This window comes from Microtus oregoni, unplaced genomic scaffold, assembly GCF_018167655.1.
Source record: "Microtus oregoni isolate MIOR12 unplaced genomic scaffold, Mior012 000040F_ref0000088, whole genome shotgun sequence".
NCBI classification, from domain to species: Eukaryota; Metazoa; Chordata; class Mammalia; order Rodentia; family Cricetidae; genus Microtus; species Microtus oregoni.
The window spans coordinates 13,570,339-13,590,272 of NW_024543207.1; the positions used below are offsets into that span (position 1 = coordinate 13,570,339).

The window sequence follows — 19,934 nt, forward strand, 5'->3', positions numbered from 1 at the left end:
GGAGAGTTCTATGATGCTTCCTCTCTAGAAGGAGTGGAAAGTCAGATGGGAGTCCATCATTCCATACCAGGAAAGCTAAGTTAATAAGCTACTGCAGAGAGCAAATCTGGGGATGGTCTCTGTATACTGGTCAGGGTGGTATAGACTCCGGATCCATGTTTCATCACTTCTTAGTAGAAGCCTTGTGTATCATCATCTTGTCAAAGAGTGGATGTTTACACACATTTTCCTTTCATCGTCGCTGTTATACTTAGGTAGGTTTCTTCCCTTTGATTTAAGCTAAGCATTTTCAATGTGGAGCGTATTGTGGTCGGTGGCATGCTGTGGGTTCTGAGGACAGGCATTGTTCTAACATTTCTGCTGTCTTTCCTAGCATGCTGCCTTAGATTAAACATACTAAAAGGGCATCTGAAAGTCTCCTTTAGTTTTCTCCTTGTAAATAGAGCCAGCCACAGTCAGAAATAGTCAGTACCTTGTGTGATCTCCAGGGCACACCCCACAGTTGCTACCTGGTTATGCAACCCAAGTGCTGTGGTTCAGAAGTGCTCCATTCCCTTAAGCAGTATGGCTCTCTATTCTGACCTCGAGTCATCTTTGTCTTCCAAATGACTATTTTGCCTTAAAAATTATTTATTACTTTTAAAATACATTTTTAGTTAAAATTGAATCATATCATTTTCCATTCTTTCCCTATATCCCTCCCAGGTACTCTCCTACTCTTTCCAATGTTTCAAATCAACAGCCTCTTTTTGATTATTATTACACATATAAACACACAAATACAAGATGCTAAATCCATTGTGTGTGTGTGTGTGTGTGTGTGTGTGTGTGTGTGATTTCAGGGCTGACCACTTTCCATCACATAACCCGTAAGAGGTCTCATTCCAGGGAGAGGCTAATTCTCCCTCTCCCATCAGTTATTACTTGCATTTGGCCTCACTTTTAAATCAAGTGCATAATATAATGGTGAATTTACATGTTGGAAGATGTGAGTCTTCTCTACATTTTGTTACAGATCTCTCGAGTCATTTGCACTCCTCGGGGAAATGCCCTCCTGGTTGGTGTGGGCGGATCAGGAAAACAGAGCCTGACAAGGTTGGCTTCATTCATTGCTGGCTATACCTCTTTCCAGATCACTCTGACAAGGTAAGAGCTTTTACGTTACCCTGAAATGGATTTTGAAGAAAGGTTCTCAGAGGTCACCAGCAGTTAAGAATGCATTTTCTTATGTACGCCAGGAATCACAATAGTTTTCACAATGCTTTTCCTCCTTGAATACTGACACATCTTCCCCTTTCAACCTTTGTCATGGACCAGAATGTTTTCTGTTAGTAACCTGCCTTTGAAACAGCCCAGGCTCTCACTACAGAGCACCAAATGCTTCTTTGTGTTTATGTTTTATGTAGTTTGAGCATTAAGTGTATCCTTTGTATCTTTTAGAAGTCATTTATATATCATAAGTGTTAATGCAGAGTTCAGCAATATTAATATAATGAAAAACAGATGAAAAATTTCTACCTAAAACCCTAAAGTAGTTGTTGAATATTGAGTAGATACTGAACACTGCCCAGGGGAATACAAGGAGGAGCCTGTGTGAGCCTGGAAAATTGCCAAGTCACCACACGGAAGCTCTGCTGTGGTCTGGTGGGGTTTGGCAAAAGACTGCTTAGTAGGAGAAATTAAACCAGGAGGGTGGGAGTGGAAGACCTTCTGGGACACAGAACTTTCGGGCCTTTTTTGGCCTATACCTGTAGGTGTGGAATTGGGATTCATGTGGTTACCAGATGAAGATGGAAGTTATAAAATATGCCCTCACTAGCTCAGAATCAAATATAATAAAGTGTTATTTATTTAGGTGTAGTCTCATAGATCACAGTCCTCTGCATCAATGGGGAACAGGAACTGAATGCAAAAGCTAGTAGAGAGAGTGAGCATACACTTTATGTCAGCTTTTATAGTATAAGAGGCCATGCCCAAGTGGGCTCATATCTTAAAGATTACTGAAGGAGTCTCTACAGCAGCATATGAATAGGAATTCTAGAAGAAAAGCAGTTTGGGAGTTCCTAGGCAAAAGCATTGGTTCTTTGAAGTTAACATCAAGGCAAATTACTTTTGACCCTATGGCTGAGTGTAGAATGTGAGGTGACAAATGGGAATGCATGGAGACATTTGAAGGTACAGTAAGGAATTGATATATCACCAGAGAGTAATAGGACAGCACTCATGGGTTACCAGTAAAGGTGTGTGTGTGTGTGTGTGTGTGTGTGTGTGTGTGTGTGTGTGTAGCAAATGGATGGAAAGAACAAAACGGATACGGTTATAAAGCTATCTTAGGGTCTAGACAAGACATAATATTACCAGGAGGAGTGGCAGTGAGAGGGGAGAAATGAAGGAGGATGGAAATCTAGGACATTATTAGCAATCTACAGCTCCTCTTCTTGGTTATATATATATTCCAGGTGACTTGTGTCAGGTGTGCATGTGTGTGTGTGATATAGGTAGAAAGAATTAGTAAGAGAAGAGTTAACATGAAGAGATAAGTAGAGGTGACTCACAGAAGTCTAACAAAGTTTCATAAAGCCAGTTTGGGGAGTTCAGTTGAGGTGAAATCATTAGCAGTTAATTCAGACATGGGGGGTAGGAAGTCCTGCTCATTTGACATCCGCATGAACCATGCCACTGGCCTGTCTCTTTGAGGGAGACCCATTCGTACCTACTAGCGTGTAGGCTGAATGTTATTAAATATTAGAGTTGGAGATCCTGTTATTCAAGCTAAGGTTGTCGTACTTGGTCTGAATTATAGGACTCTCCTTGCAGAATAAATCCAAAGATTACTGTTTAATACGTGTAGTAGGATGACAGAAATAGCCCTGGTTACCATGTGTGCAATTCTAGTTCATGTGTAGAAGCCAAGTTAGGGAAGCAGATAACCTGCACAGGAAAAAAATTTGATCCATACAATTGTCATCAACATTAGTATAAAATTTCACTGTTTTAAAAACATTTTTTGCATATCCGAGCTAATCAAATTTTCAAAAGAAGTATGTTAGGAGGTCAGGCAGCGATAGTTCATCTTGCAGTTGGGTTCAGAGAGCCTGAGAATTGCTTGACATCAGACAGTGTAGGGGAATTGATTGCACTGCAGCATTTGCAATCAATCCAGGTGTCTAGTCAAGTGTAACTCCTACTGCAACCCAATGGCTCAGTAAACACCTACAACTCTCACAGTGACAAATTGGTTCCTCTGTACGTCACGCTGAAAATGATCCATTACCAATGAGAGGAAAGGCAAGGTCTTCTTCACCTTCTCTTAGCCTTAGAGACGCTATTTAATTCCATAAGCTGCAGATGTGTGGCCAAGGCTAGCCTGAGCAGCCTCCCAATTGGAATGCACAGCTATTGGTCATATTAGAGGACGGTAATTTCCCCCCTTTTAGTCAAGAAGCTGGATGAGACAAAATTTGCATTCTCTCTCATTCGCTCTTGTGTGTGTGTGTGTGTGTGTGTGTGTGTGTGTGTGTGTGTGTGTTCCCATTGGAGACCAGTGGTCAGACTTTGGCATCTTCCTCAATGCTTTCGTTCTTAGATTTTGGAGATGGATTTTTCTCACAAACCCAGAGGCTGTCAGTTCAGCAAGACAGGATGGCCAGCAAGTGACAGAGCTCCCAAGTCTGTCTCCTGAGTACTAGGATTGGAGTTCTGCACCCACTCTTCTCACTTTTATTTTAAACATGGGCTCTGGGGGATGAAGCTCAGGTCCTGTTACATTTATCTATAAGCACTTTACTGATGGTGATGTCTTCCCAGCCCCTCTTTTTAAAGGGAAGACAGAGTCTTTAAAATAGTTTTGTTTTATGATCACTTAGCCCTGGTTTCTTGAGAAGTCTTATAAAACTATTGCTATCTGATTGTCCTGTTTAATTTTCTGTCAATTTGACACAAGCTTGAGTTGTTTGGGAAGAAGAACCTCAATTGAGAAAATGCTTCCACCTGCCTGCTTGTAGGCAAGTCTATAGAGCATTTTCTTAATTGATGTGGGAGGGACCAGCCTACTGTGGGTGGTGCCACCCATGTGCGGGAAGTGCTGGATGTTGTTTAAAAGCAGGCTGGACAAGCCATGTGGAGCAAGCTTGTAAGCAATATTCCTCCAAGGCTTCTGTTTCCATTCCTGACCTGCTTTGGTCACATTTTTTTTATCACAGCAATAAAAACCATCACTAGGACAATGACTGTAGATTTAGTTTATAGTTATTAAAATGGATATTAAAAGTTTAGGTGTTATTTATTAATAATCTTTAAAAATAAGATGAAGTGGCCATTTTATCTTGTACTCCTAGTTCTGTTTTTAATCACACACATACATGCACACATGCATACACACATCACACACACATATACACATCACACTCACATACACACATATTTGCACATACATACACATACGCACACATACACACACAGAGAAAATAATTTAATACATCTAAATCTCCAGAAATGTATTGTTTTTTTTTTCTACTCTTGGCAGTACTATACTACTCTGTGTGGCGACTCCTCTAGCATTTCTTGATTATAGGATGATTTTCATCTGAGGATTGCTTTGGGGAGTGAAAGGAAGTTTATGGTAGGGCGTATTTCAAATGTTCCCAGCAAGTCTGATACAATGTACTGACTACTTCGAAACTAACTCCTTTATGTGGAATCCAAAGATGTGAGGATAATAGTGATTGTGAAAGATGAGAGGGGCTCTGTGGGTCAGGATTTGGCGTTTCTTTCCAATATCATGAAAGCTTGAATCAATTTAGTCTAGTTTGTTCAGTCTATGAGGCAATTTCTAATATGTCCTTTGCAGATGGGTGCTTAGTTTCTTATAAATCTTCTAATCATTATATCCAACAAATATTACCCCTGTCAACATGCATTTTCAAACTGGTCACTGTATACAGACACATGATATATATGCATGCCAACAGTACTTGCTTGTGTTAAATTGTGTTTGCTTCAGGCTTAACAATCCATTGGGGGGATGTTCTTTGTGTACCCAAACACTAACTACGATATCTGTGGAATATGAAGTTAAAGGACCAGTTAACTCACACTCATTGATAGTATGTCTCCATATGATGAAATAAAACTAGCATGGTTGGGTTGGTTATATACTATATGGCTCTTGTCTTCTTATGGGAATAATTTACTGTCTGACACATGATCATGGTTCTTCAGATCCTACAACACAGCAAATCTGATGGAAGACCTGAAGGGTCTATACAGGACTGCCGGCCAGCAAGGCAAAGGAGTCACATTCATTTTCACAGACAACGATATTAAAGACGAGTCATTTTTGGAATACATGAACAACGTTCTATCATCAGGAGAGGTAGGAGCTCAGTTATCAATGTACCTTTGCCTCTCTAGATTCCTTTCAATGTAGAAAGCTTCATTTTTTGTCTTTCTTTAGAAATTTGAGTTAATGTTTGTAGGAATCTGGCAATCATCAGGGAGGATGGCTTTTTCCATTCGGTCTTTAAAGAATGAAACTCCCAGTAAGATGTGTAACCAGGCATTTAAAAACAGTGAAATGAAAAATGAACTGAGTGGGAGGGAGGCTCAGGAGGCTGGGTTTTTCTCGTGACCATTCACCTCTTCCTAGTTAGGTGGCTTTGCGGTTAGTCACAGAATTATCTAAGTGCATTAAGGCGTGATGTCTTTCATCTTGAAAATTTTAAGTTCATTTTAAAAAGTTGAACTTAAGAGCACAAGTGGAGAAAAAAAATCTTAGATCTTTTGAGCACATATTTTGGTGGTTTCATGTGTATATACTGAATTTATATACTTGTGTTTCTTTCTGAGGTCTCCAACTTATTTGCTCGAGATGAAATTGATGAAATTAGCAGCGACCTGACTTCAGTCATGAAAAAGGAGCACCCCAAGCGTCCTCCCACTAATGACAACCTGTATGAGTATTTCATGAGCAGGGTCAGAGGGAACCTTCACATTGTGCTCTGCTTTTCACCCGTTGGAGAGAAGTTTCGCAATCGAGCTTTGAAGTTCCCTGCCCTCATTTCTGGATGCACAATTGACTGGTTCAGCCGATGGCCCAAGGATGCTTTAGTTGCCGGTTAGTGTGGTGGAAATAACTCGGTCATGTGTTCTCGCTCACAGGGACTTCCTATTTATTCATTTACTTTCTCTGCTACCAGGTATCTCTGCACTGGGCTGAACAACTTCTGCCCGGTGTTGGAGGTGTTTTGTGTAAGACGTTACTCTTTTTAACTTGGTAGTTTGTTTTTTCTAAAGTGTGGTTGCCAGAGAGTGAAGCCTTCCATTTTATGTCTCTTTGATTAAATATCCAGTGACTTCAGTTTTCCAATGATACTCCAAGGCTTTGCCTTGGTTAGGGTTTGGTTTGTGATTTATACTTAGTTGGGTGTTTGTTGAGTTGTACTTATTAGTCTTATGGGGGCGGGGATACCCCACAATGCCAAGGATGATGTTTCCTTGTTGACAATTTCAGCAACTGTCCTTGTATGATATGGTGTTGATGAATAAATCAGGCCACGTTAGCACTCATCCTCTTCCCTTCATAATCTTTCTTTATTCTGATGTGTCATCTCTCCTGTCTATAGAAATGTCCTGCTGTTCTTTAAACCTTCTAAAACTCATCACCCATCTTGTTTATTCAAGTACTTAAGCTAGTCAAGACCCAATCATATCCTTTGATAATTTTATGTTGTAAAGATTTAAAATTACTTTTAAAACCTCCCCCTTTCTTGACCTTCTTTTGTCAATAACACCTATATTTAATACACTGACATTGAAATAGTTTGAAACTTTGATAGCCAGTAAACTCTTGAGTTGATTGCTTCAAATGAGTTTAGTTATGTTTATGACCTGCATACTCTCTGGATATTAAACGTCATATAAGTTCTAGTAACAGGTAAAATAATTACAATGACACATGCAAAATGATTCATTTCTTGTTGAAAAATATAAAATTTTGCTTTGGAATTCAATGATTAAACACTTAATAATACCTTACCTTACAATATTTTGGAAGAATTTCATGATGGACACACCTTCTTATCTTTAGATTAACTGGTCCCATCTGAACTATCAGGTCTCCACCTAGGCAATAGATTTCATTCTTTTGACCAGAAGAATTTTCTCTTAAAGGGTTTTATTGCTGCTATGTGATAAGGACCTAAGAGAATCCTCAGGATTCACTTAAAAATCTAGGTACCACCATCGTATGTGTGTGTTTTTGGAAGAGGGAGATGAAGGAGCCACCTGGGCATGCTGGTTGCCAGTGTCTCTCCAGCTCCAGTGATAGATTCTGTCTGAAATGAATGAGACATAGAGTTATAAAGCAGGACTCCAATCTCCTCCTGTTTTTGAGTGTGTGAATCTGCACATAAATCACACACACACACATACACACACATACACTACATGTATGTATAAACCCAAAGAAAATTAAATGACAAGGTTTCTAGAAAAAATATTACTTTAGTTGTCTTAAGGATACTAATTTTAAATTTAGAATTATCTCTAGCCAAAAAATTTGGGAATAAAGATTGAGCATTCTTAATCTGAAAATCTCCAATGCCTTGAAACCTAAAACATTTTGAGCAACTATGTATCCTTAAAAAATTGGTTCTATGTGTTTGTCTTTGGATTCACCTTATTTAGCTTCTCTAGGAACATGAATTATAGGCTCAATGTCCTTTATTTATGGCTAGAAACCAAATATGAGTGAGTAAACACATAGGCATCCTCAGGAATATTAACCTTCATCAGGCGATGAAAGGAGACAGAGACAGAGACCCACACGGGAGCACCGGACAGAAATCTCAAGGTCCAAATCAGGAGCAGAAGGAGACGGAGCACGAGCAAGGAACTCAGGACCACGAGGGGTGCACCCACACACTAAGACAATGGGGATGTTCTATTGGGATCTCACCAAGGCCAGCTGGCCTAGGTCTGAAAAAGCATGGGATAAATCCGGACTAGCTGAACATAGCGGACAATGAGGAATACTGAGAATTCAAGAACAATTGCAGTGGGTTTTTGATCCTACTGCACGTACTGGCTTTGTGGGAGCCTAGGCAGTTTGAATGCTCACCTTACTAGACCTGGATAGAGGTGGGCAGTCCTTGGGCTTCCCACAGGTCAGGGAACCCTGATTGCTCTTCGAGCAGATGAGGGGGGGGGGACTTGATCGGGGGAGGGGGAGGGAAATGGGAAGCGGTTGTGGGGACGAGGCAGAAATCCTTAATAAATAAATAAATTAAAAAAAATTGGTTCTACAACAAGCATTTTAAATGAGGGATGCATAACCTGTTTTTCACTTTTGTATTTTTGCTAGGTAATATTGCCAACAAAAAAAAAAGACATCAAATGATTGTGCTTTTTTCCCCTAGTCTTTTTATTTTCTTTAATGCCTGGTATATTTTACAAGCTCAGAAAATGTTAAAGGAATGGAAAAATTCAGCCATGACATCTTGAAAATAGCGAATTTCACATGGCAGCTAATGTTTACTGAACATTGTGTCTGAAACTGTATTAGTGTCAAGAACTGTATTAAGATCAATTACCTCCTTTAATTCTCAAGTTTAATAACCTGGTCTAACCCTCCTCCTCTTCCTCCTTGTTTTCCTCTTCCTCCTCTTCCTCGTTCTCCTGCTTTATGAACTGGGGACTAGTGTTCTAAAAGTAAGCCATGGCTCCAGGACTCAGGACTCATTTGTTTTGTATTTTGAGACAGGATTTTCCTAAATTGTCCTAGCTGGACTTGAACTTGGAATCCTGCTTCCACCTACTGAGTAGCTAGGACTACAATTCTATATTGCCAGGCATGGCTTGTGTCTGGCTTTCTTTCTTTTTTTTTTTAAAATTGATTTTATTGAGCTATACATTTAGCTACCTCTTCCCTCCCCTTCAACCCTCTCCCATGGTCCCCATTCTCCCAATTTACTCAGGAGATTTTGTCTTTTACTACTTCCCATGTAGATTATTAGATCCATGTATGTCTCTCTTAGGGTTTTCATTATTGTCTAGGTTCTTTGGGATTGTGATTTGTAGGCTGGTTTTCTTTGCTTTATGTTTAAAAACCACTTATGAGTAAGTAATATGATAATTGTCTTTCTGGTTCTGGATTACCTCACTCAACATTTCAGGCCTAACATTGCAAAAAGAAATAAGCAAAAATTCTGGTTGTAGATAAGAATCCATGTTTCCAATGCCTAGACTTAAACTGATTGGTATTTGAGCTGTTTCTTACAATACGTGATTAACTTATGTGGGAAACACGAGTCATAGGTAACTTAATTGATTGCCTTTTAGTATTTAGTCCATTTTAACTTCAAGCAATTTGGGGAATGTTATCTTCCACTGAGAGCTTAATTTACTTCTCAGGCCCTAGTGATGAAAGGCCAGTATTCTGTATGTCTGTGCTGTCAGTTCTGGGCTCATTAGACTCCCTTTCTTTCCCTCCTGCTTCTAGTAGTCATATTTCTATTTTCAGCTCATACATATAGACTATTTCTTATAAGATACTTAAAATCTTTGTCATCATTTACAGATACATTGTGCATAATCTTGAAAAATTCTGTGGACTTAAGAATGTATTTTATATTTCTCTCACACCTATCCATGCCAGTGATGGACAGACAGTGAGACCACAGCACATATATGACAATAGCTTTGACCTTACCTTGTAGCTCATTCTTTCTGGTAGTTTTTATTTGAGACATGGGCTCACTATAGTCCAAAACTCTTTATGTAGACCAGATTGGTCTTGAACTCAAGAGGTCTGCCTGCCTTTGCCTTGTCAGCACTGGAGTTTAAGGTGTTTGCCACCATGCCCCCAAACTGGCTTGTTCTTCTAATGGAAAATGTGTCTTAGAAATTGACTCACTGTTAAATTCTGTGGGCAAGGTACAAGTCTCAAGTAGAAGACTTTTTACCCAAGCATCTCTAAAAGATGCTATAAATTAGGCCTGATCACAAATGTCCAGTCACTGCTTATAAGAGGAAGATGAGTATCATTAAAAAGCAAAACAGGCAAAACAAAAAATAAACAAACGTAGCTTTGAACATTTCCATGTGACTAATGCAGCCAAAATCAAAAGGAATTAAAAGATCAACACATACCAAAGTAACAAAAGGATAAATAGTCTGAGTGGCAGGTGTGCACTGATGTCTGTTGTTTAAACCCTCTTGTCCTTAAAACCCCCAAGACTGGCTGGCTGCCACTGGACCCTGTGCAGAGGGAATTTCTCTACACAAACTCCAGGAAACAAGGGATGATGATAAGCCTAAAGTTTTTTATAGTGTTATGTATGAAAGGCACAATATAATTGCTGATTTCTTAGGCTTGGGGTCCAAAGTACTGAGAGATATTTCAACATGTGGCAACAAGATTGTGTGCTGACCTAGGAAATGACTGTCTTTGAAACATGGTCAGGCAACTCTGGAAGTGACGGTTCGCATGCCCACATCATGCACTGTTGTCTTTATTCTTCCTAGTGTCGGAGTATTTCCTCTCATCCTATGATATCGACTGCAGTGTGGAAGTCAGGAAGGAAGTGGTCCAGTGCATGGGCTCCTTTCAGGATGGGGTGGCTGAGAAATGTGCTGACTATTTCCAGAGGTTCCGGCGCTCTACACACGTGACGCCCAAGTCCTACCTCTCCTTTATTCAGGGCTATAAGTTTATATATGGAGAAAAGCATGCAGAGGTGCAGAGCCTGGCCAACAGGTGAGTGGGAAGGTCAAATGAAAGTCATCTTGAAGCCCCGGCTGTCATCCCTGAGCCAAACTGTTGGATGGATACATTTTGAAATGACCAGCGACATTATTGGCTGTCGCCAATGGGGTTCTAAAGTTATGGTGGTGTAGGGTTAACACTATTGGCATCTAAAGGACAGTGCATCAGTTTAAACACATTCCTCGCGTGGGTCACCAAACTGCATCAATTCAGATGCATTAATAATAGCCTCAGTGTCCCAAAAATGCATCAGTGTTGCATAAAAACAAAAACCAACCAACCAACCAACCAAACAAAAACCCAAAGCATTTCCCCTTGGAGTAATTTGATCAAAATATAGCGAACTCAGACTTGAATTCTCTACTTTGCTCCCTGTGTCTCCCATTGTCTCTCTTGCCTGTAATCTATCTGCTATTTGAGTCTGAACCTGTGCCTGCCTGAGTGTTCTCTTGTCTGTCCCCGTGTCCATGATTTTCTCTAACAAAGGGTTTTCACTCTGTGTTTATTGAATAGCACAGGGAGAATCAAATGGGGGCAGGAATGTGAGATACTTTGCAGAAATCTTTAATAGGGTTTCTGTTGCATTAAGTCACTGATTCCAACTGACTCCAACTGACCCAGATAACATACAAATAAATACTATGAAATAAATCTGTATGTTGTTTCCAGTATTTATGGTGAATATTTAGTGTTGCTTTCAAAATATTATCTGCTTTCAGCATTTGTTACCATAACACAGATACACACATGCATTTCTCTGTGGTTCAGGGGCATAGAAAAGTATATATCTTAAGATTAAAGCTATGCCCTAGTTTAGATTGTAAAAGTTGATTAAATGCAAAATCTAAGATAAGGAAGGTTTGTTGTGAAATTTTGCTTAAAGGCAGGTTAAACAAACAGGCAGACTACCCAGTAGGATATCAGTCTTAAGTGACCTCAAGGGGTATTATTAACCCTGACTGTGAGGTTCAGGAAAAGTTCCAGTCTCTTAGAATGGAAGAGATGTTTTCATAATGTTATATCATCAAAGGAGAGAGGCCAGGGCAGCCCCTTGAGCAAAGATCATCCAGCCAGAAGTCATTAGTGCTGAGGTTGGGAACCTTCTTCTAGATTCCTGTGGAGGACAATTCTGGCCCCCCTGGAGACTTTATTGTTATTGCCTGATGTGATGAAATTTCCACTACCACTTTTATGATATTGATTGACCTAATTATGTAATAGATGTGGAAGGAAGATGGGAATAGAGACTCCCATCCTACGGTCTGTTATCCTTTGCCTCTCCATCCCCCACGTGATCAGTGTATAAGAGTCGGGTTGAGGGTTATGGTCACTGCAATGTGAATATCCTGTGTTGCTGGAGTTGGAATGCAAATATTCACATTTTCTCCCAGAAAGGGGTCAGAGCTCATTAAGATTACCATGTGAGGGCTCCTTGGGTAGGAGACGAGATGATACATAAAGGATCCAAGAGCGGATGACTAAATGACTCCAAGGTCTCTCATTTTGTAGAGAATATTATTGCAGGTCTATGCAGGTAGCTACTTCATGCCTACTCCCTTTCAAATCTTATTTTATTTTTTGAGTGCAAATCTTTCTTCTTTTAATTTCATTGGACTATTTTGAAAAACGCAAGTTATTTTCCTTCCACTGCCGTGGGCTTTGGACCTTTGATGCATATGTATTGTTATTAGGTCCTGGGTACACAGCCTGGATTGTGGTTGTTGCTAGGCTGGGTACATGTTTTGGTGCATGCGCTTCCTATATGTGGTTGATTAAGAGCATGCGCCTGTGAGTGCGGAGCTAAACCTAAGTGCACGTCCTTGGTGAGGCCCTCTTAGGTTTTCTTTATTACGTAATCTCATTCTTTAAATATGACCCCACCGCTATTACTAGTGAAATAGCACTTGAAAGCAAGGGAAATTGCTACGCATTTTAACGTTGCTGGCGTGGACTTTTCAACCTCAGAATGAATACTGGATTGGAAAAGCTGAAAGAAGCTTCAGAGTCGGTCGCAGCCCTGAGCAGAGAACTGGAAGTGAAAGAAAAGGAGCTACAAGTGGCCAATGACAAAGCTGACACAGTAGGTGGATGGCTGTGGGCGGGCGGAGGTTTATTTCTGTCACAGTAAACAACTGATTTTCTGTATGAAAATTGGACAAGCAGACAAAATCAGTACACCAAGGCAAAGAATCATGCATTGCCTGTAAACTTTGATGATTTTTTTTCCCTTATTCAATTAGGTCTTAAAGGAAGTCACACTGAAAGCACAGGCCGCTGAGAAGGTCAAGGCTGAGGTCCAAAAGGTGAAGGACAAAGCCCAAGCCATTGTAGACAGCATCTCGAAGGACAAAGCCATCGCCGAAGAGAAACTAGAGGCAGCAAAGCCGGCTCTAGAAGAAGCAGAAGCTGCGCTGCAGGTGCGTCTGGGGGAAGTGATGTGGGCCAGACCAAAGCTCTAGCTGCAGAAACCCTCATCCCTGTAGACCTCACAGAGACAGATTAACATCTCGGGCTCATTTTCAAGGGATCATAAGCCCCGTCACAGAGGAGCAGCCAAGAGTCTTGGGTTGTTACTTCAACCTTTTCATTAATAGCCCATGTGATAGTGAAAAAGTTGCATGGCGTTTTCAAAACGTTCCCTGACTCACTGAGGACTTTGAAGCGTGTGGTCTGTGAGATGAGGCTTCCTGAGTCTGTTTGTGAATCATCTGAATAGAGACTGCTGATTGAATGTGACCTGTTAATGACAGATGTGGCCCATTAATGACAGAGGCAGGACGGCTTCCAACCCAGGCAGTGCAATGGTGTGGCCATACCAGAATTTTTTCCCCTGAAATGAAAAAAGGAGGTGATATTTTGAGAAATATACTATGTTCTAAGAGCTAGACAATGGCTTATAGGGCAGGTCAATGTTGAAGGATCGATGTAGGATTCATTTTTAAAGATTACTTTTAATTTATGTCAATTCATCTATTCCCTTAAGCTATTGATCCTTGGCTTAGAAATGAATGAAAAAAAAAACCAGAATTATTCTGTATACTGCTAACTTAAGTTATATGACCTCAGTTGGGCATGGATCATTTCTTCATAATGAGAGTCCATTCCCTTACCACTTTATTAGTATGGTGCTTGAGAAATTTCCAAATCCTTTTAAATCCAAGTCTTTAGGGTGTTTATTTTCTTTAGGCATTTCTGACCCAATGGTATAGTTTAGCCATAGAGTACTTGCTTGGAATACATGACGTTTTTGTCTTAATCCCCAGTATCATGAACAGCAATAGCAAATGTTACATGCTTTTCTTGTCTATTGAGATATAATAAAGATATTGCCATCTCTTTTTCTCTGGCTTTCTATACTATACTTGCCTTGAAAGTGTGTTCTCTCATTTTTTCTCACTTTCCTGTGTTTTGGCTAACCTATCCTCCTTCATCCTTCAAGCTCTCCTGGGTCTTTAGCTCCTAAGATCTGTGGACATGGCTGACTTTCCTGTCCCACAGTTATTTCACTTTGGCTGTAATGAGAGAGTCTTTGATCAGCATAGGGAGGATAAGAAGGGCACGGAACCGGAACTTTAAACCCATGTTGCATTCAGGGTACCTGCAATCATAGGACTAGATCTTAAAGCTTCTCAGGTATTGTTTTTAAAAAAGAAGGCCAGTATTTCCCTAAGAGTTAAGAGTTGGCATCTTATTTTCACATTGTCAAATGTTTTTTAATATCCCTTATTTTCTGGCTGCTTCACTGTCAGAAATGCTGGTAGGTTGAAACCCATCTCTTCACAGCGAACCACCAACTTCAGTGTGAGTGGGTCCTTCATCTTCAGAGGAAGTTCTTCTTCTGACAGGGACTGTAGGTGAGACGGAAGCATTTCAGACACAGGCACACAGGTGTGTGCATTGTGTGTCCTTGAAGTAAGCCTGTGTTAGACTCATCTTTTCCCTAATACCGATTACATAAAAAGTTCAGGGGGAGGGGTCAGTCTTACCAAGCAAAAAATAGTCTGATTGCTAAGTAATTTGCTGCATAAGAATATCTGTGCTAGAATTGGAATAGAATTCTTCCTGAGATCTGTGTGAAATGCGGATTGCCCAAGTCCCTTCATTTAAAGGTCAGCTCCCAGCTAAGAAACCTCTAATTATTTAACTGTCAGCCCCAAGGCTACCCTCTGGTGTCAGTCCACTGTGACAGCCTGCATTGCGTTAGAGAGAGGCAGATTCTTGACCTACATAGCTAACAAGCCAAAAGCCACAGCGAATACAGTATTTTTTCCCTCCCTACAAATCCTGATAACTACTTAAGTGCTGAGTATCTTGTTTTAGAGTACTTAAAAAGAAAACACGAAGTCTGTACGCTTTTAGGGAAGTCACAACTCCTTATCTGCTGACCAACATTTCTCTCCTCTTACTGCTCGTTAGAACTGTAAAAACTTGGCCTTTGCGCACCCCAGTCCCACATGAATATATAGTACGGGCCTTTCTAAGCCCGGGCTATCTCACTAAATACAAACATTTCCAATTTCACGTATTAAAAACTGAGGTTTTTAGGGAATAAAGTGGGGAGCTGATGGAATATGTGTTATATGAATGTGGGAGGTGGATTGCTGGGTGTGTGGATGTTCAAGAGGGGGACAGGAAGAGTTGGGGAGAGGAGGGAGCTAGGAATGGCAAGGGTCAACCAAAGTGCAGTATATGTGGAAAGTGCCATTAAGGAACCTGTAACTAGGGTGTGAAGAAATGGCTCAGTGGTTTAGAGCAGGTGCTGTTCTTGTAAAAGACTCCTTTCCATTGCTATCGCACCCATTGGGTGGATCATAACTTCTCAACTCTAGCTCTAGAGGAATCTGGTGCTAGAGGGACACCTGCACTGGCACACACATACCACTCCCTTTAAACAATGAAAAACAAAATAGCTTAGAACAGAAAAATGAAACTTTGCGGGTTTTTAAGCTAATTAAAAAATAAAAATTATAAAAAAATGTAAAGAATTTTGACTTCGTAGGACATTCATTTCTTTGAGTATAAGTGTGCATCTATACCTAGTGATTCTTAGTTTAAAAGCATTATCTGTCCTCTGCTGAAATAGTAGCATGTATTCATGACAGCTTGCTTGAATTGCTTATCTAAGCTCGAATGCTCTCCCCTGCTATCCTGCAGACCATCAAGCCCTCCGACATCGCCACAGTGCGCACACTGGGCAGACCCCCTCACCTCATCATGCGGATCATGGACTGTGTGCTGCTGCTGTTTCAGAGGAAGGTCAACCCAGTGAAAATTGACCTGGAAAAAAGCTGTACCGTGCCTTCCTGGCAGGAATCTTTAAAACTGATGACGGCAGGGAACTTTCTCCAGAACCTACAGGTTGGCCTTTCAGCACTAATGGACAAGGAGGGGGACCCAGTTGGTTGAATCTTTTGATAGAATTCATTTCTAAAAGTAACTCATTCTACATATGTAATTTGAAGAAGCATGTGAATACTCTTGTAGTAGAATTTTCTCTTTCAAAGTAAGGCATGAGTGTGAGATCTTTTCTGGGTGTGTTCAGCTATGTTGACAAGCATACTACAAAAAAAGTGATCAAGTTGTTGTAATGAGACTAGGTAGATGTAGGTACTGACTGAATAGAAATACAAATGCAGTTATCTCTCACCTTTTTCAGGACTCTTGGTGGACACAGAAAAGTGAGGATGCTCAGGTTCCTTATGTAAAATGACATAGGCTTTGTATATACCCTTGCATAGCCTCCGGTATGCTGCAAATGACTGCTAGATTATTTATGATCCTATGTGACAGTGTAAATGTCGCATAGATGGTTGCTATACATTCAGCCCTTGTTGTTAGATGATCTATATCTCACTCTATAGCCTACTTGAACTCATGATCTTCCTGCCTCAGTCTCTCCAGGGCTGGAATACAACTATGTGCCACCATGTCCAGTTTGTTATGATGTATTGCTTAGGGGAAAATGACGAGAAAGAAGTCTGTACATGTTTAGTACAGACATGGTATTTCTCATGAATATTTTGGGTTTGTCTTTGGAGTCTATAGAAATCAAGGATCCACTCTGTGTTCATATTTGCAATTTAATGTCCACAGCAATACTATTGGAGGAGTAATTTGTCTTTTTTAAATTTTGTTGTATTTTTAATGTACACATTTTAAGTAAATCACTTGATGAATGTGTATATACCTATTAGTTAATCATCACTAAAAGCAAACTACATATATTTAGAATCTCTCTCATGTTTAAACCCAGTCAGTTACCTGACATAAAGTCACTATTATTATTTTCTCCTATTCATCTTCAGTGTCTGTGTGGAAATTAACACATGCAAAGTCACAAACGAAGCCTTGCTTTGACCTTCATTCACTGTATAGGCGAGATTTATTTCTGTCGTGGCAAAAGGCAACTTTCCATTCCTTTTTAGTTAGAGTTTTCCAGTATATGAATGTTCAGTGCTGTGTGGTAAGGCTATAATAATTAGATTTTATTTGGAGGAGGAAAATAAGAAAGAAGCAAAGACATTGGCTATTAGTCTTTGCGTAGTATAATTACTCCCTGAAAGACCGGTTTCAAACTCCAAAAATGATGCTGGTGGCACAGAAATAAGAAGGTATTATTTCTTATAATCATGGCCTCCTGCAACAATACACTATGCAGGTGCTGTGAGCACCGATGACCTACAAATTGTAGGTGATAGGAAGCCCTGGAGAGTCAGTAAAACTGAGTTCTGACCATAGGCTGCCTTTATTTTAAATAAAACTGTTTAATTGAGAGTGTATGCAACAGGCTTTAAATAGGCTTATCAATCAGTGCTTCATTTTCTGAATGTTTACCATCATTTTCCACAAGACCCTTTGGAAGTTGCTTCCATTTGTCTACCTGACAGTTGTAGTAAAAACAATCCTTGGGGTTGTTACTAAGTTTTGGCTATTACAAATGAATCTGCTGTCTGTACTGATGCACAGGATATTTGGGGGCTGTATGGATGTATTTCTGTCTGTCATATTTTCAGGGGTAGGATTTCTGAGTCACAGATTATACACTTTAAATTCATTTTTGTAGATGGTGCAAAAGAGTTTTTAAAAGCCCCGCCGTTTTCCACACTCCGCCCGTGCTGCGCTCCACATCCTCCTTATCTCCCGCTCTTCACTATCCTTGTGTGTCTGATGGTAGCAGCTTCTCTCTGTTATGTGATTAGTTTGCCTTTCACTGACAACTATTGATGCTGAAAATCTCTTGGTGGGTCTGTGAACCTTTCAGGAATTTCTGTGTTAAGTGAGCATTTGGACCCTTCTCTCTCTTTATTTCTTTTCTTTTGTGTGCACTTATAATTTCATCATCTCCCCATTCCTTTTCTTCCCTCCAAACCTTCTCATTGACCCCTCCTTGCTCTCCTTTAAGTTCACAATCTTATTTTCATTAATTTACACGCATATATGTATATACACACATATTCCTAAACATTAACTTGCTCAGTCTGTATAGTGTTATCTGTGTATGTGTTTTCAGGCTAACCATTCAGTATTAGAAAAGAAATTGGAATGATCTTGCCCCAGGAAGACTGTTTCTCTTCCTCTCAGCACTTAGTTGCTTGTATTTCTTCATGCAGTGTTGAGACCTTATGGTGTTTTTTCCCTGTCTACTTTAGCACATCTATTGGTGCCCTTGCTTAGCTCACATTTGAGCGTTCATGTGGGTAAGACTTTATGGGTGTAGTGTCTGGCATTCTGAGGAGATATGATCTCAAGAAAACTTTCTGCTTCTTTTTCTTTCCACAATATCTCTTGCCCTCTTCTGCAGTGTTCCCCTAGCCTTCAGTATTGGGAGTGTTTTGTAGATGCTTTTACTTTATGTGTATGAGTGGAGTGTTTGCTTGTATGTATGTATGTATGTATGTATGTATGTATGTATGTGTCAGTACCTACAGAGACCAGAAACACAGTCTAATATTTGGAACAGGACTTGCAGATGGCTGTGAGCCACCAGGTGGTTGTTAGGAACTGGGATCCTTTGCCACAGCAGCAAGTACTCAGGTACTGAGCCATTTCCACAGCCCATTGCTAATGCTGTTTGCCTGTTGGATTCAAATATTTTATGAATGCTGTAGATATCTCCAGTTTCTTCTTGGCTTAATTGTTCATTTTATTAATGCTGTCTTTTGCTAAGCATGAATTCTTAATTTGAATATATGTCTTTGTATTGATATTCTACTTAATAGCACTTTTGGTGTTCCATTTAGGTCTTGGCTTTCCCCTGAGGGGAAAAAAATCTTCTTACATTTCCTTCTAGAAGTTGTACTGTCTTATTTACTCGATTTAGATCTTGAGACAACTGATTGGAAATACCCAACCCCTGCACATTTCACAAGCTGCGACTTCAGTACCACCTTTCAATTCAGCACCATTCATGTGGCTGCTGAAGCTATGACAATGTAAGGTGCCTTCTACCTGCTATGGCAATGAGTAGCTTGTGATATTAGTGGGCCATAGACTTGTCCAGGTATGTGGACAAGTGACAGTGAGAATATGTGAGACTACATGAGACACGTATGGCCACACACCAGTGCAAATGGACTTTGTAGAGACTCTTTGTGAGTGACTCCAGACTTCTCTCTTGTGCATATGGTGAAGAATTCACTATGTCCCTACTGTTTTCTAAGTCTCACAAAAGAAACTTGTGACAAGCAAGGTCTGAAAGAAAGGGGTTCTACTCTGCTATCCAGGTTCTATGAAGGTTTATTCCATGCAATTATTAGTTGCATGGAATTTTTTTTATTTATTTCTACTTGGAAAACAATCATCCTTTTAGAAGAGGAAAACCATCTTTTAAACATTCAATTTCATCTTTGGCTGGACTTCCTTTCTGGATGCAGGAAGGCATTCTACATCCATTTCCTGCTGTGTTTTAAACTAAAATTCTCCAGGAGATAATAATTCTCTCATATTTGTGATAGTTGTATGATTAAAATTTAATTCATCATTCTCAAGGTGCAGTGTCCACATTATTGTTCTCACATTTCACGTGAGCTCCACAGGACTTCTGTCGGGATCTAGTAAGCATCTAGTTGCTGATAAATGCTAAATCTATCTGTCCTTAGCCTGAATATAGCTGCGTGTGTTTGTTTCTCATTGTTGATATTATGGGTTTGTAACTCACCTATTTAGGATT

At 40.0% G+C, this 19,934-nt stretch overlaps 1 protein-coding gene across 1 annotated transcript in view; it reads left to right on the top strand.

The window, feature by feature from the left end:
• Nucleotides 1–19,934, top strand: part of Dnah5 (dynein axonemal heavy chain 5) — a 221,755-nt gene that overhangs the window by 146,149 nt on the left and 55,672 nt on the right. Inside the window, exons 53-59 of the mRNA XM_041632097.1 lie at nt 1,016–1,146; nt 5,221–5,374; nt 5,848–6,115; nt 10,525–10,756; nt 12,731–12,845; nt 13,006–13,182; nt 15,920–16,123. Coding sequence (XP_041488031.1) covers nt 1,016–1,146; nt 5,221–5,374; nt 5,848–6,115; nt 10,525–10,756; nt 12,731–12,845; nt 13,006–13,182; nt 15,920–16,123 — 1,281 coding nt within the window. The remainder of the gene's footprint in view (nt 1–1,015; nt 1,147–5,220; nt 5,375–5,847; nt 6,116–10,524; nt 10,757–12,730; nt 12,846–13,005; nt 13,183–15,919; nt 16,124–19,934) is intronic.